The 20,678-nt window shown below is 38.6% G+C and overlaps 1 protein-coding gene across 2 annotated transcripts in view; it reads left to right on the forward strand.

The window, feature by feature from the left end:
- LOC122834134 (contactin-4) overlaps positions 1–20,678 on the forward strand; it is a 127,692-nt gene that overhangs the window by 82,395 nt on the left and 24,619 nt on the right. For both annotated transcript variants that reach the window (XM_044122283.1, XM_044122284.1), the window contains 9 exons: positions 200–403; positions 1,184–1,286; positions 1,462–1,646; positions 4,366–4,508; positions 4,622–4,751; positions 5,004–5,154; positions 10,678–10,805; positions 11,371–11,543; positions 18,276–18,393. In XM_044122283.1, coding sequence (XP_043978218.1) covers positions 200–403; positions 1,184–1,286; positions 1,462–1,646; positions 4,366–4,508; positions 4,622–4,751; positions 5,004–5,154; positions 10,678–10,805; positions 11,371–11,543; positions 18,276–18,393 — 1,335 coding nt within the window. The remainder of the gene's footprint in view (positions 1–199; positions 404–1,183; positions 1,287–1,461; positions 1,647–4,365; positions 4,509–4,621; positions 4,752–5,003; positions 5,155–10,677; positions 10,806–11,370; positions 11,544–18,275; positions 18,394–20,678) is intronic.

Raw genomic sequence — 20,678 nt, forward strand, 5'->3', positions numbered from 1 at the left:
TTGCTAAAACTACATGCAGATCTCAGTTCTGAAGCAGAAGATTGAAGTCGTTCACAACTTTTCTTTCTGTTTCCCAATGAAAAATTTACCAGTGAAATTCAAGCAAAGCTGAGAAAACCCAAATTGTGTGTGCAAGATTTGTTTTTGTTTGTTTGATTGCTCTCTTCGTCACTTTCAGTCTTCTTCTTGTTTTCTACAGAGATCAAGTATTCCTGGGTTTTCAATGGCAACCGCAGCTTCCTCCAGCAGGACGCCCGCCGTTTCATCTCCCAGCGGACGGGCAACTTGTACGTTGCCAAAGTGGAAGCCTCGGACGCCGGGAACTACACGTGTGTAGTGAGAAACATGATGACCAACGCCACGGTGTTCAGCTCTCCGACCCCGGTGGTGGTGCGGGGTGACGGTAAGCGCCGACGCTGCGCCATCCGGTTACTCAGCCTGCTGAACCGACGCGCGGAGGAGATAAATGGTTTGTCTGGAACGTGATGCTATTTTTCTCTTCAGCTTTTAGCGGGGTGTTAACACATCCGAAACGTCTCGGAGGGTGGCGGGGTTATGTGTGCGGGACACACTCTGTCTCCACATATTTCTGGATAACTGAAGAATTTTTTCATTTTGTTGATAGAAAGTAGCAAAAATGTTCCCACAAATCATAAAGGAGACACAGAAAGCAGATGGATGGTTGTATAAGGAGGTTTATAAGGGGCCGGTTCCCTGTAGAACTGAGCTTGGCCCCTGTTATGGCCACTGTACTTAAGAGACCAAATCAGCTTCTTGAGTTGGTTTTATTTTTTACCTTGATATTTTTATTTTAATGGAATAAAAATGAAGGTCCTGCTCTTATAGCCTCAGCCATATTACTTCTCATCTGCTAGAGCTCTGGAGCCACAACTGACTCTGTTGCTCACTTGATTTCCTATTTTGTTGTTCTTTTTTTGTTTAATTTTTGTGTTCTCATAAATTCTGGTCAAACATTCTACAGTCTAAGTAAAGCGTAATGAGCAGCTCTACACAAGGAAGTCCTACTTCATGTTTGTCTTTCTCGCAAGTCAGCAAACACAAATATTTGTCTTTAAGGTTTTAACATTGCAAAATGTGAAAAAGTTAAAGGACTCTTCAAACTTCTGTAAGAACTTCAGGGACGTATCGTGTTCTGACTGATGTCCTTCTGTCCCTCTGGTAGTGGTGATGGGGGAATACGAGCCCAAGATCGAGGTTCAGTTTCCTGACACCCTTTACGTTTCCAAAGGATCGTCAGTGAAGCTGGAATGCTTCGCCCTAGGAAAGTAAGAGTCTCACACACACACACACACACACACACACCACAGGAGACAGGCTTGAAAGAGCAGAAAGCAAACATACGCTGTGACTTCAGCTTTTGGGGTCAGCGTGACCTTACATGTGAGTGTGTGCGTGTGTGTGTGTGTGTGTGTGTGTGTGTGTGTGTTTTCACCTCGGCAGCCCCGTGCCATCCATCTCCTGGAGGAGAGCCGATGGAAACCCACTCCCTGGGAAGATTAAGATCAACCACTCCACCGGAGATCTGGAAATTCCATATTTTCGCCCAGAGGATGCCGGTGTGTTCGAGTGTGTTGCTGAGAACAGCAGAGGGAAGAATGTTGCCCGAGGGCAGCTGATATTCCAGAGTAAGAAAGATGGAAGTTTTTCACATTTTGTTTGTCACATTCCAGCTTTCTTTTCATCTCTATTTAAAATCCCCACACAAAATAACTGGATGTATTTTGAGGACCGTCTTCTTTAACTCACAAAATTCTTAACCAATAGCATTTTTCTATCGGTTAAGTTTATCTGCACAGCCCATTTCGGCAGCAAAGCAGTTCAAAGGGCTTTACATCATAAAAATGCAAAAGTAAGAAATCATAAAAACATCACACAAGCAAGAATTTAGGAACATTTTGTCAAGTGTCATCCTCAAAATCATCAATACACATCCAATATGTTGGAGAAACTTGATACATTTCAAAATAAAACGATGATACAAGAATTAATAAGGGAATTAAACAGTTTTTATAATTTGTTGTAGTGATGTGCACTACTGCAAAATCATTACCTAGGGTAGGATTAAATAGGTGTAATTTTTTTATCATACTTTTTATTGATCATAGACATCTGTTGAATAGTGGTATCTCATTTGTATTTAATTTGATCTCATATTGATTTCTACTTGCATATCTAAAATTAAACAATCTCTCCCCATAAACTTTAATGCTCATAAACTGGAATTTCTCTCATAAAGTATAAAGTACTTGCATTTAAACTTTAAGTTCTGCTTTACACAGAGTGTTGAGCTCTTTGTTCATGCCCTGTCATTATATGCCAACTCTAGCATACCCCTGAGGCAGAGCTGCCAGTGACTGCAGTAAAACCTCTGCTAACGGTCCCAGCAGCACCAGCAGCTCTGGTCTGCAATCAGTCAAAGATATCTCCTGTAATTCTTTCCTTTTATTGGATGCTATTCTGTGTCTGTTAAGTCATTAAAGCCAGTCTGTACAGTAGACGCTAGTAAAGGGGCCATAGAGTGAAGCTCTATTTCTCAGTGGATAAGCATTATCTGGGGATCCCATGTCATAAATAAGTTTCTCCCCAACGTCTGCTTTCTGTGTGATGCAAGCGCACTGGATAACTGAAGCCTGAGATTTTGCTGAAATTTACAAACGCTTCCCAGATACGTTGTTAGCGTGTTTTTTTTCCCCATCAACTCCAGGAATGATGACGTTGACTTTCTGAGCTGTTTTAGATTAGTGGTTTGCCCATGTTGGGTTGGAGTCTCAGCAATGGCAGCAGAGGAAGTGAGCAAAGTTGTTCAGTCTAGTTTGGCCACTCTTCCAAATATTGAGCATTTATAGTAGGAGTAAGAGGACTGCAGAAGACCTTTTACTGCTGACAAAGATGCAGTGGTCATACTCTGCATGGGGTTGTTTGCAGCGCATGCAATTTCTGGTAAGTTTTATCAAGCTAGTACCTTACATTCATCACGGCTAAACATTCGTGATTGGATAAGTCAGTAACATCCCAGCAATCGTTTCTCAATAGCTGAGTGTTTAGTCCCCATGTAAGAAGCAAGGCTTGTTTTTACCTGGCTGGCAGAGACCAGGACAGTGTTTTTGCAGGGCAGCTGTTACAATTTTGGACTTGGAAGTTTGGAATTAATCTTAAATTATCAAAGTCAAGCTCAGTGTCTTAAAAAAAATTGTTTTGAAGAGAAGCATGAATCAGAGGTTTGTGGCCAATCTCTAATCTCTGGTATTTGTAGAATTTTGATCTCCCTATAGTAATTTGAGTCTATTCCAATTTTTCATTAAAGCATCACAATCAATATTCCCCTTTAACCTTCATTGATAACACAAACTGAGGCGCAGTTCCACTGTGTGAGGACAGTTGCCAGACTGAACTATTATTCTCACACTCAAATGTCTCCTCACCCAAACAGGTTTGGCCGTTTATTCAGAATATTTTAGTGCATTCCTCTTTATTTGGTGGTGGAAAATTAAGCCTCACAGATTTCAAATGGGATTAAAATGAGGAAACAAAGTACAATTAATTAAATTACCGGTAACTAATTTCTAATTAGTTAATTTCATAAGTTGCAGAACTACAACTTATAAACTATTGTTAGAAATAGACTTGCTCACATGCTGTACTTGTTTGATGCAAATCCATAAAAACCTAAAAATGTCAGACTATATAGAGGAAACTGACCCATATAATTATCACAGCTTTTGTTTTCCAGAGAAAGATTAATTAGTAGGAGCAGAATTTTTTCTACATGACGTTAAAGAGTTATTTTAGATCAACAGTCATTAAGTCAAGATTATGATTGAATCGATCATCAAGTGTGTGTGAACATTTGCTCTGGAACTCTATTTGTTTTTTTATTATATACTTATTGTATTTTAATTACTATAATCACTGTCTGTTAGTTCTTGCTGGGCTCCTGCCCAACAGCCCAGAGACTGTGGTGGAAAATTTGCCTGTTTGGTTATGATGTTATATTTACACAAAGGGTTTTTATTGTGCATCATCTTTATATTATATTTCATATTTTAAACAAATTAACCATTTTTGAAGCAGAATAAATGTGACAGACTGAAAATTTCTCATGCTTTTCTTATAATTCTTCCAATATTAATAATTGCATAATAATTCTTTGCAACGTTTTGTTTTCTGTCTACAACAGTAAAGTAATTTCTGTGATTCATCCTGCTTCGCTCCCTCTCAGCCACCATCAATATGTTATTTTCAAAACAACATTATCATTTATTACAATATCTAATAGGACAATTCATTGTTAGCAACATTTGTTATTGTGACAGGTCTTGTCTCATTCATCTGTTTTCTCCTCAGATGTTGAACATCTTCAGTGGACTCAGATCCTGAAAGATGCACATATGGCCATTGATGCCAACCTGCAGTGGGAATGTAAAGCCATTGGTAAACCTAAACCTAAGTATCGATGGTTAAAGAATGGTCAACCGCTGACAACAAAGGTAAGACACAAAGCAGAAAGTAATAGGATCTTCAAATAAATGGTTCTGTTTTCTTGTCAGTAATGCTGAAAAAACTGTGTCACAGCTGCAACACCTGGTGTGTTTTTTTTCAGGAGAGAGTTCACATTGAAGCTGGCAGACTGACCATATCTACGATCCGTTTGTCAGACTCAGGGATGTATCAGTGTGTGGCAGAGAATGAATATGGATCACTGTATGCCAGCGCTGAGCTCAAGGTTGTAGGTAGGTTTCATTCACTGTGTCCAACCAGCGTTGACAATAGAATGACAAAAGCAGAATAAATAAGCTCTTCACAGAGGACTGGCCTTTGCTTCCAAAAAAAAAAAATTATAATCAATTCAAACAAGCAGCCAATTTGGTGGTAAAATGAAAGGTCTATAATTGCCAGTGACACACTTGACATTTTGGCTGACGGCCGGTCGTTGTCCCTCTACAAACTGAAACAAATGGCTTCAATACGGGTCTCTTCCTCAGCTTCACCGCCTGACTTTACCCAGCGGCCCGTGAAAAAATCCACAGTGATCCATAGAGGGGGAGAGGTGGTGTTAGAGTGCCGGCCCAATGCGTCCCCCAGGGCCACCATCTCCTGGTGGAGAGGGGCCGAGCTCCTGAGGACCGGCAAGAGGTAGGTTAACATCAGGGCCGCAGCACCGAGCACTGACATAAGATTTCATCATTTAGACCCATTTTTCTACTATTCTCTCCACAAGGGCAGTCAATGAATATTAAAAGGAAAAAAAAAAAGACTTATGGATGTTTTTCTCTACCTTGACATGCAGTGAGTGTTGGTTTTAAGGTGTTTTCACACCCGGTAGTCCGGGACCAAAGTTGTGTAATTTGTTACATTTTCAGTTGGTGAGCTTCACTTTCATAACTGCACTTCACTGTTTGAAAGAACCAAACCTGTTGAAAAGCCTGTTCCCCTCCTCTCCTGTGGTGGCGCTGCACCAAGAACCACTGAAGAAAATGACACAAACAACTCCGAAGAAGTTATGAGCTCAACTTCCTTGTTTTTATGATTTGCATCAGAGTTTGATTATGCAACTTGGCAGAAAAAAGCAGGTATAGATGATAAATAGTTGGACAGAAGCAAACACCATCTGCAAAAACAATTGCAAACAATTGTTCAGATTTTTCTGCTAATATTAACTCTTGGTTTTATGAATGTATCAACGTGTTGGAGTTGGGCTTTTTCACTAGGGCTATTAAATATTTTTGATTGTGCAACAAAGAAAGATGCCTCAGAATTCATCAATCAAAGTCAAACTGTTTGATTTAGCAAAGAAAAAAAGATTGCCTTTTTCCATTGCTGTCGATTGATAATTCACTGAGCAACATGAAGAGCCGTGGAATCAGCAGAAACCTGTGCTAATCATGAGGCAAGTGAGAAGCTTGAATAAAAAAATCAGTTCAAAGTTTTCCCATAACCATTTTCACCTTGAAAAATGCAAATTAAAAAACACTTTTGGCTTCAGTAAAAATCTTCATGAGCAGAAGAAAATGTTACCAAGTTGTCCTCAAAATTGCAAACAATAATGCTTCAAAAAATTATGTACTGGAGAGAAAGACAAGAGAAAAACACTGGAAAACACTGTCAGAACTATAAAGAGCAGGAGTTTTTAAAGAGACAGAGGCATTAAACTACAAAGTTGCATATTTTCTTGCATAATTACGTAATTTATTTTAAGTCATATTTGATAAATACAGCATTTTTATAACACAGCTTTATCTGGCTGGAAGATACATGCCCCTGTAAAAGGAGGGTCTGAAAAGGTTTGAGAAGCTCTGTTCTGTGGTATATTAGAGAACATTTTCTGAGATGTGTCAATGTATTTAAAGTAAACCCTTCCAGTATTGGCCTTTGTGCTCTGCTTTGGATTGATGAATAAGATCTATGGGGCCCAATTCTCAATGATGTGCAGAAACTGACCACATATTGGGTCAGCGGGTTTCCTGACTATGGGTCCACAGTTTTATTTATTCATGCTGGACAACGACACAAATCATTTTGCAGAGGTTGTGGGATGATGATGGTCTTGGATGATTCTTTAATATCCTCATTGAGTAAGACTGATCCAACTCATTAATGTAAAACAATCTGAATACTCATGAAAAAAACAGTATGAAAACAAAAATTGGTTTCACAGACAAAACCTCTGGTTATTACTGTATTCAAAACTTCACATTATCCCACTAATCAGCACAAAATTGGCAGAGTGAGAGTTGTGTTACTTAGAAATGTTACTAAGAAAGGTATTAAAACGCCAAGAAGACCTGTCCATCAATAGCCAAAGGCCATACAAAGTTAAAGAAAACAAGGACCAAAGGGAAGAACTCTTGGTTCCAAACTGGAGCGTTTTATATGCAGAATCCCAGAATGCCAGCCTCCAACCTCCGTGTTAGGAATGATACTAAAGTGAGATAGTTGTTACACCAGTGGGCCCATTAGAGCCTTCTTTCGAGCAGCTCGATATTGGCTGGAGCAGCTTCTGAAGAATTCATGCTAAAAAAAGTAATTTAAGCAGACTGATGAACCCAGTCGTAGCTCTTACAAACTTATTTGAAAAGTGATTTTTGCCACCATTAGGAGTCTTCTAAAATCAAATTCTTAGCAAACTGCCCAATTTTTTTTACCCAGAATGTAACCAAAGCAGGCCTTGTCTGATTCTTAAGTTATTCCTCCTAACGTTCCCTGGAACAGAGCACTAGTTCCTACAGCTTATTGATAAATCTTCCTAGTTTAGACACTAAAGCCTGACTCTTAATTTTACAAGTTAAGCAACAGTTTTTGTTTAAGGAACAGTTTTCCATTGGCTATTGACTTTGTTTTTCACCAGAATCACAACGCAGGTGGAATGTAATGGATGCAGAATCGAGACTGCCCAACAAGTCAAAAAAAAAGCAAGATATTTACACCTAGTTTTGCACTAAAACTTTTCTGCTACTCGCACTGTAGATGCACTGCAAATACACAAAGGCTAAACAAGTATTTTGGTCTACTTTATAGGGCAAATATATTAACACTCTTGAAAGAAGACAAAATCAACTTGCATGTAACTTTTCAGCAAGATTAAGCAACTTATTTTAAGTCAATAATGTATTAATATTGGGGTAACAGTACTCTTTTCACTGAGGAAAAATATGTTGTTTCAAGTGGAATAATCTGTCAGTGGAACCACTAATAGTTTAAAGAATGATTTATTTGATATATCTTGCTGAAAATTGCATATAAATTTGTTTTGTCTTATTTCAGGTGTGTAATGTTTGCACTAGAAACTAAACCAAAAATACATTTTTGTTGTTTTTATTTATTTATTTTTTTTGCAGTGTGAAAATGTTGAAAGAGATGGAGAAAACTTTTTTTGAGGTCTGACGAGGCACTCCACAACGCTGTAGGAACAATAACTGATACTCAGAATAATATTTCTGCATCAGTAAGTGATGTTGAATTGTTTTAATGCAGGACTTCAGGATAAAAAGACTGCTGTAATGGTTCATTCACCCATCTGATTGATTTAGAGGTCAAAGCACTTGATTGAAAGTAGAAATGTATCAAACTGCAATATTTTTACTTGTAGTCTGTATTATGTATCTTTAGTGTACTAATGGTACAAATGATGTCTAGTTACTACATTTTCACTGGAAGGTTTGGTTTGTGACTCTGACTCTGTCAAAATCTCCTCATTTCCCAGGCAATCTGGATGACAACCAAGAGGCTCATATTTGATGTAACACAGGGAGTAGTTCCTGAGTGTTGAACTGCAGTATTTAAGACAAAGAAATGATGGCAGAGTAGCAGGATTAGCTTTTGCATGGATAACTGTTAGCTGTTATCAAGGCTAATGTGAACTTAGCTTCCACAGGGTTCGAACTGTATTTGGTTATTTCCAGAACAAAATCTAAGTTACTATGAGATCAAAGTCAGGTTGGTTAATTCTACACTGATTTTAAATTCTTCGAAACAGTTTTGGGTTTGTAAAATCTGAATTTGTGGGGAAACATAAAAGCGGTTTATTAATTATCATGTTTCTGAAAAATATTATCATTATCAACTCATCTCATTTTTGTGAATGCAGGATGGTCCATAGTCTCCTCATTAGTGGGATGTAACGTAACAATATGACCAGACTCTGCCCTAAATACATACCTGGTGCATCATTTGTATGTGGGCAAGTGCAGAGGAAGCAGAACTTATTTATTTATTATTTCATAATTTTAAGCATCATCTAGTTTTATTAGTAAGGGATCTGTGAATGATAAGATCTGAATACTAAAGTCCAGAAGCTTCACAACAATATGGATTATAGCGCAGGGCATTCTGGGTAAGTAGAACCAAAACAAAAGTGAGTGCTACTGCTACCTGGAGAAATGGCTCTTGGTTGTTCTAATTCTACAACCTCTAAAATCTGAGGTTTTTATGTTGTTTTCTGAAGTGGTTCTTGGTACAGCGCCCCCATAGGAGAGGAGGGGAACAGCTTTTACAAAGAGTTTGGTTGGTTTGACTCGGCAGAGAGCAAACCACACAGGCAGGAAATGGAACAAAAGTTGCACATTTGGTCCCTAATCAAACATCTGAAGTATATACCTCAATGTTCAGATTACAGCAAAATCAGATTCATCGATTGGTTTTCCTTACTGACAGAAAGTGTAATCTAGACTTTTGGGTCATTAAGTAGTAAAGGCTCTTTTATTTAAACATCTAATATGAATAAGTGAAATAAACCTAATTAGTGACTTTCATTGAGTTAATGATGATTAATCCTGTTTTGAGTTGAAAGAATGGCTCATTTCATTTATCTGAGCAGCTCTTTGGTTGCAATCAATTGTCTTATTTCAGGCAGAAGCAAAAACATTGTAGAAAAATAGATAGCAGAAGCTGAAAAGATGGAAAATTAATCAGTCTGGTCCGAGCTTTTGTTTGATTTGTCTGGTTACATAATAAACTGCTTTCTGTTTGATCATCATGTACGGTAATCTATTTTATGAGTCAGATGAAACGTGAAGTGTATTACCATTGTTTTCATGTCAGTCTTGCTTTGGGCTCTCCGTCGGATCGATACAACCATATTCCCACAGACGTCCTGCCTGAACACGTGACCGCTCAGATGGTGTATTTATCATATTTGTCATGCTTTCATCTTGGAGAAAAAAAGGGGGTGAAAAATTACCCAACTATTAAATAGCCTGTGCGTTTGCACAGGCTGGAACGGAATCGTTCTCCAGTGCAGACGGTTGTGCACGTCGCTCTTTGTTCTGCACCTCATTGCCCCTCAGGTCATGTTCTCAGCTCTCCTCCATCACTCACAGTTTGATATTTTTGTCAATAAATCAACGCAAAGCACAGCGTGTCAGACATGCTCTTTGGGTTTAAGCTCGGCCCACGTGAATACATATTTATTCCTGTGAGCTGCTATGAAATCCTTTGATTCCTGACTCGGATGTTTGTCACATTTCTGTTTGATCATGTGAATTGACTGTGCCTTATGTATGCATAATGTTTTACGTTTTCTGACTTAGAAATAAAATGAGCATTTTAGTTCAAAATGTTCTGATTCTTTTTTCTTTAAAGGTTTTATTGGCTCAGTGGCCTTTATTTGATAGTTAATTGACAGGAAAGTGGGTAATGAGAGAAGACACACAGCAAAGGTCGCCAGGCCGGGAATCGAACCTGCGGCAGCCGCATCGAGGACTAAGGCCTCCTTATGTGGGTTGTGCTTAACCCCTGCACCACCACAGCACATTGCAATGTTCTGATTCTTTCCTGTAATTCTGTTTCTCATGTCCTACAAATCAGTTGCAGTCACAGGAAAAAATTTGCCTTCTAACAATTTTTTTCTTTTTTGTGACACTTAACTACTCCAGATCAGACAGAGGTGACCTGAGAAAGTTCAAAAAGCAGTTTTCAAATGATGAGCTCACTGACCAGGGGAACAAGCCCCTCCGACAACCAAGCTGGCCCACAATAACTGGGTTCAAAAGTCTTGGGAAACATGGAATAAAATCATTTTAGAACCATTAATTAGTTCACCTGATAACAAAAAGTTAAACTATAAGGAAAAAGCCAAATCTATTATAACCTTGATATGTGTTGACCTTAATGAAGAGAATGAGTAATTGTGAACTTCTCATGTCTTCCTGCTGTCTCCAGACAGATGATCCTGCAGGACGGCACGCTGCGTATCGCTAACATCTCCAAGGCGGACGAGGGCAGCTACACATGTGTGGCCAGAAACCATTTCGGAGCCTCCAGCAGCACAGGGGATCTGGTAGTGAAAGGTATTTTCATGCTCTTTTCTCTTGTTCCTCTTTTTCTTTAAGCCGTGAGTTTAAATTATGTTAGTGGGGGGAGGAAGCACTTCAAGCATGACTCTGATAATGAAATATAAAGGCGCTTTATGTTCCCGCCTGCTTGTGACAGACGTATAAGTCATCCACGCATTTGTCAGCTCTGAGTTATTGCTCATGTAGCGGAGTGGGACAAACCTCACTGCTGCTGTGATCGGAGAATATTTTTACTCATTCAAAAAGAGCTCCGTTGTTAGAGGTTTTTTTTTTTTTTAAAAAGAATGATTATAAAGTGGGAGTCTTCTCATTTTTTTTTCTAGTTGACGTTGTAATAGCTGTGTGTTTAATTATTCATGCCGAATTATAGGAGGCATTTGCTTCCTAAGTGAAGTTATTTAAGGTCACTTAATTACACTGATGGACCACAATCTGTCTCTCTATTCAGGCCAAATTAAGCTTTATTACCTTGTTCACTCGGCCAGATTTTATAGGGATACGATCCACTAGCACACGCGCTGTAACAAATGATCTTTCTTTATCTGCCGCTCTGTCACAGAGCCCACCAGGATTGTGGTCCCACCTCTAAGCTCAGACGCCAGTGTGGGACAGAGCCTGGTCCTGCCCTGCCAGGTGTCCAGCGACTCGTCCCTCAGTCCCGTCTTCAAGTGGTTCTTCAACGGCAAGGCCATCGACTTCAGCCGGCAGGAGCACTTTGAGATGATTGGTGGGGTACGTTCACCATCCAGATAAACGTGTCGCACTTAGAAATTCATCTTCACAACTTTCTGGTGTTTGTTTCGAACTGAGCTCACATTCTTGTTTACGTTTTCATACAGATCACTTCCAGTACCGATAGCTGAGGGTTAGCATCGAGCGACACTGACCTGAGAGTAAAGCAGAGATGAACTGACTAAAACTAGGACTAACAATATTATATCGCCAAAGACACATGATCAATAGATTAGATGGACATCTGACGGAATATTCAATAACAAGTATATAGAATATTCATTGAACTCTGATCCAGAACCACATAGCATTCTGGGAGATATAGGCAGAGGAAAGGCTTTAGCTGTTCAGTTAGCCTGTCACAATAAACAATAAATCAATTAATTAATTAATAGAATACTAAATTTAAATGAGCTCAATCATTTTATTTACATGTTTTATTGTTTTTCTCTCTTCTCTTTTTCTACCAAAAACTGAATGGTAAAAGTCTTAAATCTGGTTCTTTGGTCTCAACTTTTTGGAAGTATAATTTTCTTTACAGAGACTCCATAATTAATTGAATTTCTTGTTTTGTTTATTTATTATGGATATTTAAAATGTCTTCCAGTTCCAGTGTTAAATGTTCATTAGAATTTAAAGTTTATTGATCTCTGAGAATGTGTTCTTCCATTATTATGCCATTTCCATTATATTTTCTTGAAGATGGTCTCAAAACAACAACAACAATGTTATTGTTTATCACAATTTATCATCCAGTAAATTTTGTTATAGTGACAGGCCAGTCAGGGTGGTAGCATCAACTCACTCACTCTTTGGTTACCTAGCAACAACCAGTTGTGTAATTTGTGCAGCAGCAGGTATCTCATGATGTGATGTTGTTTTTACATCACACTTGGTTTATCAGGCAGTTGACTGGATAAATCTAGATGGATCCCCAAAAGAGAACAAAACGTGTTTTGCTTTATGTAATTAAAGCATGAAACATAAAATGTAAAAAAGAGCTTAAAAAATCTAAATTGGACTTATTTGTGGTCTATGGACTGAAGTGTGCAGTAGATTTAAAGTCAAAGAAGAGCTGCATAGACCTGCCTGTCAGCTGCGCTCTCTGATGAAGTGTAAAGCTGAGAGCAGACCTGCTGGAGTTTGGAACATCACACAGCAGGGAAATAAAACTGCTTCTTACGTTCCCCATGTTGCTGTTCAGCACTCCACTCTCCCACATTGTTGTTTTGCTTATGGATCTCACATTGCCCATTCCATTCAGAGAGAGGCATGTTTTCAAATTCTCTCCACTACTCTTCTTACTTTAGTCCTTACATTGATGACATATATACACTTTCACCCGTCTGGGAGTTTTAGTGTTATTTGGGGAATTACTCAGGTTTGGTGAAGCACTGCAAGTAAAACCTGCATGTAGTGGAAAAGCGTCCACACCACTCTGATAGGAAGTGTTTGGTATATATACTTTTAAAGAGACTTTACTAGAAGTTGTTTTGGGTTTATTTAAAATGCAATGGTCACAGAGAGGAAAGATGGGGAAAAAAGAAAAAAAAGAGAGGAGAGAAGAGGGACGAGTGTGGGATGAAAAGTTGAGAGAATGATATAAGAACAGAGGAAAAGAAGAAGAATAGAGGGAATACAGGAAAACACTAGCTGTGTTTCCATCAACCATAGAAATGTGCAAAAGGAGACAACAATACATTTCCTCAATGGAAACACAGCAAGTTGGAAGCAATGTTTTTCAATAAAGGGTTTTTGCACTGGGATGAGGTGGTCTTTCAGCCGTATCGAAATTGATTCATTTCACAAAACATCACACCAGTCACATGATCAACAGTCAGATGTTACTACTGGAGAAATTGGCAAAGAAGACAATGAGAAGTAGCAGGAGGATGTTGCAGCTCTCACATCATCACAGTTCATAAAAAGCTGTCATTCCAACGTGTTGAATCCTTCACTCTGCTCTAAAATCAATGTCTACAATTTCCTGTAGACCGTACATAGCTGCTTTCAAGTTGACCAGGCTTATTGTTCCAAAACACAGACGTCTCCTCTGATTGGCTGAGAGATGATGAGCGCTAGTAACATGACTGAGATATATATATATATTTTTTACATGCAACTCTTTATATCCTTCGCTGCCATAATTTTTATTGACTTCTTGCATAAACAAGCGCATTCATGTGGGATTGTAATTTCATTTCTTAGTTATTGGAAAGATGGCAATTTCAAAATTGTGTGTTTTTTTTTTTTACATTAGCAGAGCATAGACAAGAATTTGTGCGTATTTGTAGTGGAAACGCCACTTCCACTACACCTCATTTTTCTCTTCCAGTTCATCTTGTTTATTCTGGTTCTAAATTTTAAGTCTTTAAATCCGCACTAAATGAATATCTGTCATACATTCATAATGAGCTTTAGTGTTTCATATTTTACAATGTTGGTCAAAAGTTGAGTCAGGAAAAAAAAATAATTGAAACATATTTACTTATTTGTAGGAACTTGTAAAAAACATAATTTAACGTATCAAAAATAATTAAATTTTTTCTCATTATGAGTGTATGAAAACAAGTGAGTGGCACTGGTTCCAATCTGAAATAAAGTCAGTTTAACCTGTATTGTCTGAGGACAGCACTGCTTTTGAAGTAGAGTGTGGATAAACAGACTTAAAGCTTGACACCTGTAGCTACACAAACAGAGCTGCTGCTTTGTGGTGTTCTCTTGTCACACAGCAATTTCCTCTGTTGGAAAATGTTTTTTTTCTACTTCAGACAATAGATGTCATCCTTCCTGTTATTACTATAAAAAAATGAAAGGTAAACTCAGATATTAAGGCTTGTAAAGGTTTGTGCTTGCTACCGTACCAGGTTCTGCAGAACCTTCTAGTTGACACACCACTTCACGCTACAGACAAACACATAAACACATAAACACCTCTCATGTGCAACACTGATATTTACACCAGTGAGCAGCTGCAGTCCACAACACAAAACAAGCGTACTGTTTTAATTGCTCCAATCTCTGTCTCGACTCCACATGGACTCCAGGTAGATGGAATTTTATATCAGTGTGACTGGAAAATATCCTCAGCACGTTTTTCCCCCTAACTGTCATCATATGTCTTTTGATCAAACAGAAGCGAGGGAGAATCTGTGTGTGTGTTGTGTGTGTGTCCTGGACATCTGCTCCTACTCAAATAAAACACCCCCACTCAGAATAAAAATGACAAAGAAAAAATTGCTGGATGTTAGCCTTGACGCTAACTTGACTATGAACTTTAGCAGCAATGACTTGAAACAGTGTGCTCAGGATTATTTATTGACATTATTTAATCAGTCTGCAGGTGGGACTGGAATGACCCACAGCGTAGACGAGTGGGTCTACGCTAGCAAATAAAACCAACCAAAACAATGAAATACCAATGCCTGCCCTCTATGCAGTGTTAGTGTTGACTATAGCAACGGTGAAATATAGAGGAAGAAAATCTAAAACATAGCTAGAGCGATGCAGAGCCAAAGGTTCCTTCAAAACTACACCAGCTCATGTTTTTTATTCAATTAATTTATCTTTTTTTTTTCATAACTTTTGATAAAAAAAAAAATGTTTATGGTGGCTCAACTTAAAATTCGAAAATAAACCACAAAAATGTATGGATTAAAACAAAGCAGAGGTTGTATAATGCAGACAATTCTCGTTTTATGAAAATTTTTTATTTTTATTTTTTTTGGAAATGTGACTTTTTTTTGGAAGAAAACGAGAATTCACATTGTAATCCAGAAGTTCTGGTTTATTATGATGCAAGTTTAAGTTGAGCCACCATAGCTATTTTAAGAACAGAGGTGTTGCAATGATCCAGTCAAAGTCCAGATTTCAGTCTCCCTGCCAACTTTAACGAAGTAAAATAAAATACTGCTATGAATCAAAGTGAGGCAAAATCAAAGAACTCTGGGAGCATATCAGCATAAATATTGGAAATAACATGAATGTCTCTGAAACCTGGTCAATAGAATTACTTTCCTGGAACTGGCATTTAAACTGTATTAACATTAATATGGTCTTTCTCTGTTTTTAGTTGAACAAAAAGCAAAAAAACCACTGGCAACTTCCAAAGGCTCCTGGATGTCAGTCAGAAAATAGAAACAGATGTTTTTTTTTCTTTTCACACACCTTCAGGTCCTGACAAAGCTTCCCAGATTTAAGAGACTTTACCTGATCAAAGATGCCCTGCTGTTGGTTTGAGCGTACCTTTATTGTAGAACAGAAGGTGAATATTGTTTTTCTAATTATGGAACTTAACTGGTGCAGGGAGGAACGCGTGTGAACAGCTTTCAGTGTTTTATTCTGAGCCAGGCTTCCAGGCGCATCCGTTTAACTCACCTGCTGCATGTCTCCATATCAAACTAATCTCATTCTCTCACATTACAAGCAGAAACTTCTATGTATTTTATAGAGATATTTTGTACTAGCCCAACATAAACTAGTGCATTATTCTAATGGAAGGAAATGATGCCTGGTGTTTTGTAATGAATAAAAATCCAAATGATGTGGTGTGTATTTGTATTTAGTCCCTATTAATTTAATACCACTAAATAAGATCCAGCATAACCAATAACCTTTACGGTCATATGATATAATTTTATAGCAAAATCAAGTAACTATAACCTGATTTAAAAGAAGTATGACATCATAATTTAATACCTTGAAATTGGACCTGTGTTCCTTTAAAAACTCTTGCTATTTCTGAAACACTGCCTTCAGGAAGTCATCACGTCATGGCTCCTCTGGTAACACTTTCACAATGTTTTTACCTTCCTATTTCAATCATGAGAGAAGAAGTGGTGGTGGTTGAGTAATATAAATACCTCTGTGTTCATCTGGACAACAGACTGGACTGGAGACGCAACAGTGTAGCGTCCACAAGTGACAGAGCAGACTGGACTTCTTGAGGAAGCTAAGATCCTTCAAGTTTTGCACCAAGATGCTGCAGATCTTTTAAGTCTGTTGTTGAGAGCGTTGTCTCTTCTGCTGTCATCTGCTGGGGCAGCAGCATCAGAAGCAGGGACATAAATCAGTTCAACAGCCTGATAAAGAAGACTGGATCTGTTCTGGATACGACTGTGGAGCCCCTGGAGATGATCATGCAAAGAAGGATTCTTCATAGGATCAAGAAAATTATGGACAACCCTGACCATCCTCTTCACGAGACTGTCTTGGGAAGACAGAGCATCTTCAGTCAGAGGCTTCTTCAGATTCAGTGCAGTACAGACCGCTGCAGGAGTTCTTTCCTGCCAACAGCCTTCACCATCTTCAGTAACTCTTTGAATAATCTAATTTTAATGAGTTACAACAACATTTAATTTCCCTTTGGTATTAATAATGTATTTTTTGAATTTGAAGTGAATTGAATTGCTCTGAGTAGTAGTTCCTATAATGAGCTCAGCAGACAAATAGTTTCACCAGGTGTTTGCTAATTGCTTCTGGCTAGTCTGAAGGAGCTGAATGGTGGAGGAGCGTTGCTCTGTGAACCAACCAGGTGTTTTGCAGAGCTGAATGGACTCAAGGATTTCTCAAACATGTATGGAAAAAATCAAAGTAACACTCCAGATATGTTTTTGATGAGGGAATAACATTATAATATGTCAGCTGAGACATGGAATCAGGTCAGTGCAAACAAAGAGGGCTTTCTCCACTGATGTGGGTACATTTCCAAGAAAAGTTCAATTTAACCAGGCATTTTGAAGAAGTTCTCCACCAGTATAGGAACTCTGTGAAGAACTTGGTCTGATTGAGCACTTTGCTTCTTCTGACTATGAAAGCGACAGACACAACAAAACTGTAAAAACACTAAGGTAGCAAAAAACTACCTTAGACTTAACTAAACCTTATAACGTCCTGGCCTGTGTCTTGATAATGGTAGCGTCGTGGCTTCTGTATATGTTAGCACCGTTTGCTAGCATTTAGCACCTTGAGTATATATTTGCATTATTGCATAAACAGTTTAGCATTGGAGATTTCAGAAACGTGGCACGTCCACTTTAAACAGAACTAACACCAGGGAACATGTATCTATAAGCTTGTAATTTAACTGAAGTCAAATTCTGAAAATGCAGCAGCAGCTCCTGTCCTTTCTCAAACATTATTCCGAGCCTGAAGTTGATCTCACCATGTGAGTTTATAAAAGCGAACCACTCGACTTCCTGCTGAGTAAATCTTCCTCATTTAAAGGTTTAGGGTGGCTCTGTTGAACCCACCAGGTCCAATGAGATTCATCTACAACGCTCATAATTTCCACAGATGTTTGATGCGTTTTGAAGGGAAGGAAATGATAATGCTTGTCTTTGAGTGTTTGAACAGCAAAAAAAAGTGCAAAGGGAAAAAAAATCCTGCTAGTCATTCATCTGAGCTGCCAGGGTGAGCGTTAACACGGCAGCCGCTGACCCAAAGAAAACAAGCTGTTCAGAACAAACGTTGTTTTCTTTAATGCTTTCATTTCCACATAAAACTGAATCGGTTTCTCTTTTTTTTCCTGTGGTCAACAAGGTCACATCTTTGAAGCTTTCTTCTGGAGTATTGACTAAGAAAAGAACCTCTTGTGTTCCTGAGGATTTGCAAAGTTCTTTTCTTTCTTTGTCTTTTTTCTATGCAAACCTCATGTCTTTTGTGTGTTTTTGTTCCTTTCTTTTTTTTGCTTCACCTTAAGGCTTTCATACTTTACTTTGTGTTTCTCGTCAGGGATTTGCAGGTGACCTGATGGTGAGGAACATCCAGCTAAGGCACTCTGGAAAGTATGTGTGTATGGTACACACTGACGTGGACACGGTGTCGGCAGCGGCAGATCTAATTGTTAGAGGTACGTCTGCTCCTCCTTTGTGACGATGCTTATCGTTATAAAGCATTCTCTCTGGTGATTTGACCACTAAAGTTTAAGGGGTGTGAATACTTTTGCAAAGCACTGTGTGCTGCCAGGGGGTTCCAGCTGATCATGTGCTCATATTCTGTTGGAAAATTAAAATTAAGACAGTGCAATTTTAGATTTATAGGTCTAAATGGAAAAACACTTATCAATGGTCCAAATCCCAGTATGTTTGATCTCATATTGAAGTCATTAAATGAGAAAATTTTTTAATTCCAAATAGTCTACAATTATGTGTTTTTTGAAAATGATCCGTACCTTCACAAGTCTAGAATAGGTACTCAGGGATTTATAAGCAGAATTGTTTTCATTTTCATTTTCTTTTTGTGAAAATAATTATAACACATTTTCAAAGTCAGTGCATTTTTTTAATTGCTGTTTAATATTTGCTTTTAACAAACTTCAGTAATGGCTAGGGAGAAAGATGATTAATCAGATTAATATGGTGAATTAAAAGTATCACAGAAGTACAAACTAACTATAAGACAATAACTCAATTTTAACTACATGTAGCAAGTATATATTCATGTAATTTCTGTTATCTCTGCCTTGCTTTTGAATTATTGTCTATGAATACATTTGTACTTGTAAAAAATATTCACTCCCTTTGATGTTTTACCAATTTTGTTGCATTTACATATACATCATAATCAACAAAGTTTTGCTTTTGACTTTTTGTTTTGACAAAATAATGTCATTGATTCATGAGCCAGTTTTCAGTTAAATTCACGTTACTAACTAGAAATGGATTACTATGTCAAACTCTTTTAAAAACTGTTCCCCTCCTGACCTGTGGTGGCGCTGCACCAAGAATCACTGAAGAAGACACTCAGTGCAACTTCTTTCCTTGCAAAATATAAACAAAAATGGAGTATCACCAGATTTTAGTGGTTGTATGATTTCTCTTTGGACTTAGCAAAAGACCATGAGCCATTTTTCCTGCTAGCGCTAGGCTAGCACGTCTGTTTTGGTTGCATTTACCCAGATTGACCTGAGCTTTAGTCTGCTTCCTGCTCTTGGAGCGGTCTCTGGTGTGCTTGTGGTCACAGACGCATTTGAACCGTGGCAGAGTTCACTTCAACTGAACAGAGACCGAGGTTGTTAGACAAACTGGAGTTTGTTTGTTTTTTTTGGCCGTATCAGTTTGGTTACGCCTTCATGACTCCAAACAAACCAAAATTTCTGGACAAACAAACTGGAGTTGGATAAAGTGGGCTAAGCAGGGCTGATATGAATGCACTCTTAGAATCTAAAGCTAGAAAGGGTGAGGTCATGAGTAAGACATACACAGGGATGATTTACAGCGCTAAGGCCCTCCTCCTGGTTCTAATTGGTTGTTTCTAGTTTGCCCTGGAAGAAGGTGGAGGAGCTCCATTTTTTCCACACATTATCTGCCTTGTTCCACACTGTAGCTACTTTTCAAGAAATATGGACAAAATATACATATACATATTTGAAATTACATACTGCAGATTTAAGGAAGCTTTGAATACATTGTGGTTAAAAAGAAATCTAAATCTTAGAGTACAGCAGAAAAAAATGAGACAGTTATATAATGATAGTTCTCATTGTGCCGACCTTCCTCGTTGACTCCCTGTGCCGACCACTGCAGAATGACTGTGATTGGGACTCTTAGCCTGTAACTGGGATTGGATGGATGTGAAGAATATGTTTGGGAGAAGGGATGAAGATTCTTTTAGCAATAAAAGGCAGGCTCTGTTTTCTGTATTTTTTTCAAAGTCTTTGAAGGTTTCATTGGAAACATTTTCCCTTTCACAGGATATAAGAATCAGGTCTTCATTTTTGACTAAAGGAGTAATTAAAGAGTGTTGTTTGATTACAGTGCAAGTTAAAATAGCCCAGCCGAAGGAGGTCGTATCATTTTTACCACCATGCCTCCAGTTTATTCCTTCAGCCTCAGACTCTCTGCTCTCCCCTGAGCCTCCTGTGCCGCTCAGTCTATCTCTCTCTGTCTGTTTGTGAGCGTGTTTGTGTGTCGTGGGTGTGGCACATCTTTCACTCTCCTCGCTCTCTGGCTGCTCATCAGCCTGCACACCAGCAATCCGTCTCCCTCTCAGCCCCGCAGTATATTAAACCCGGTTCTTCAACCTTTCATCGCCAGCTCGTTCTTCCAGCCAGTGCGGATCATTGCGCGCCACCCGCTCTCACGCTCGTCTCCACACCTGCCAGTCAGTCATCCAGCCGCGCGCACATCCCGCTCT

Source organism: Gambusia affinis, linkage group LG07, assembly GCF_019740435.1.
Source record: "Gambusia affinis linkage group LG07, SWU_Gaff_1.0, whole genome shotgun sequence".
NCBI lineage: Eukaryota > Metazoa > Chordata > Actinopteri > Cyprinodontiformes > Poeciliidae > Gambusia > Gambusia affinis.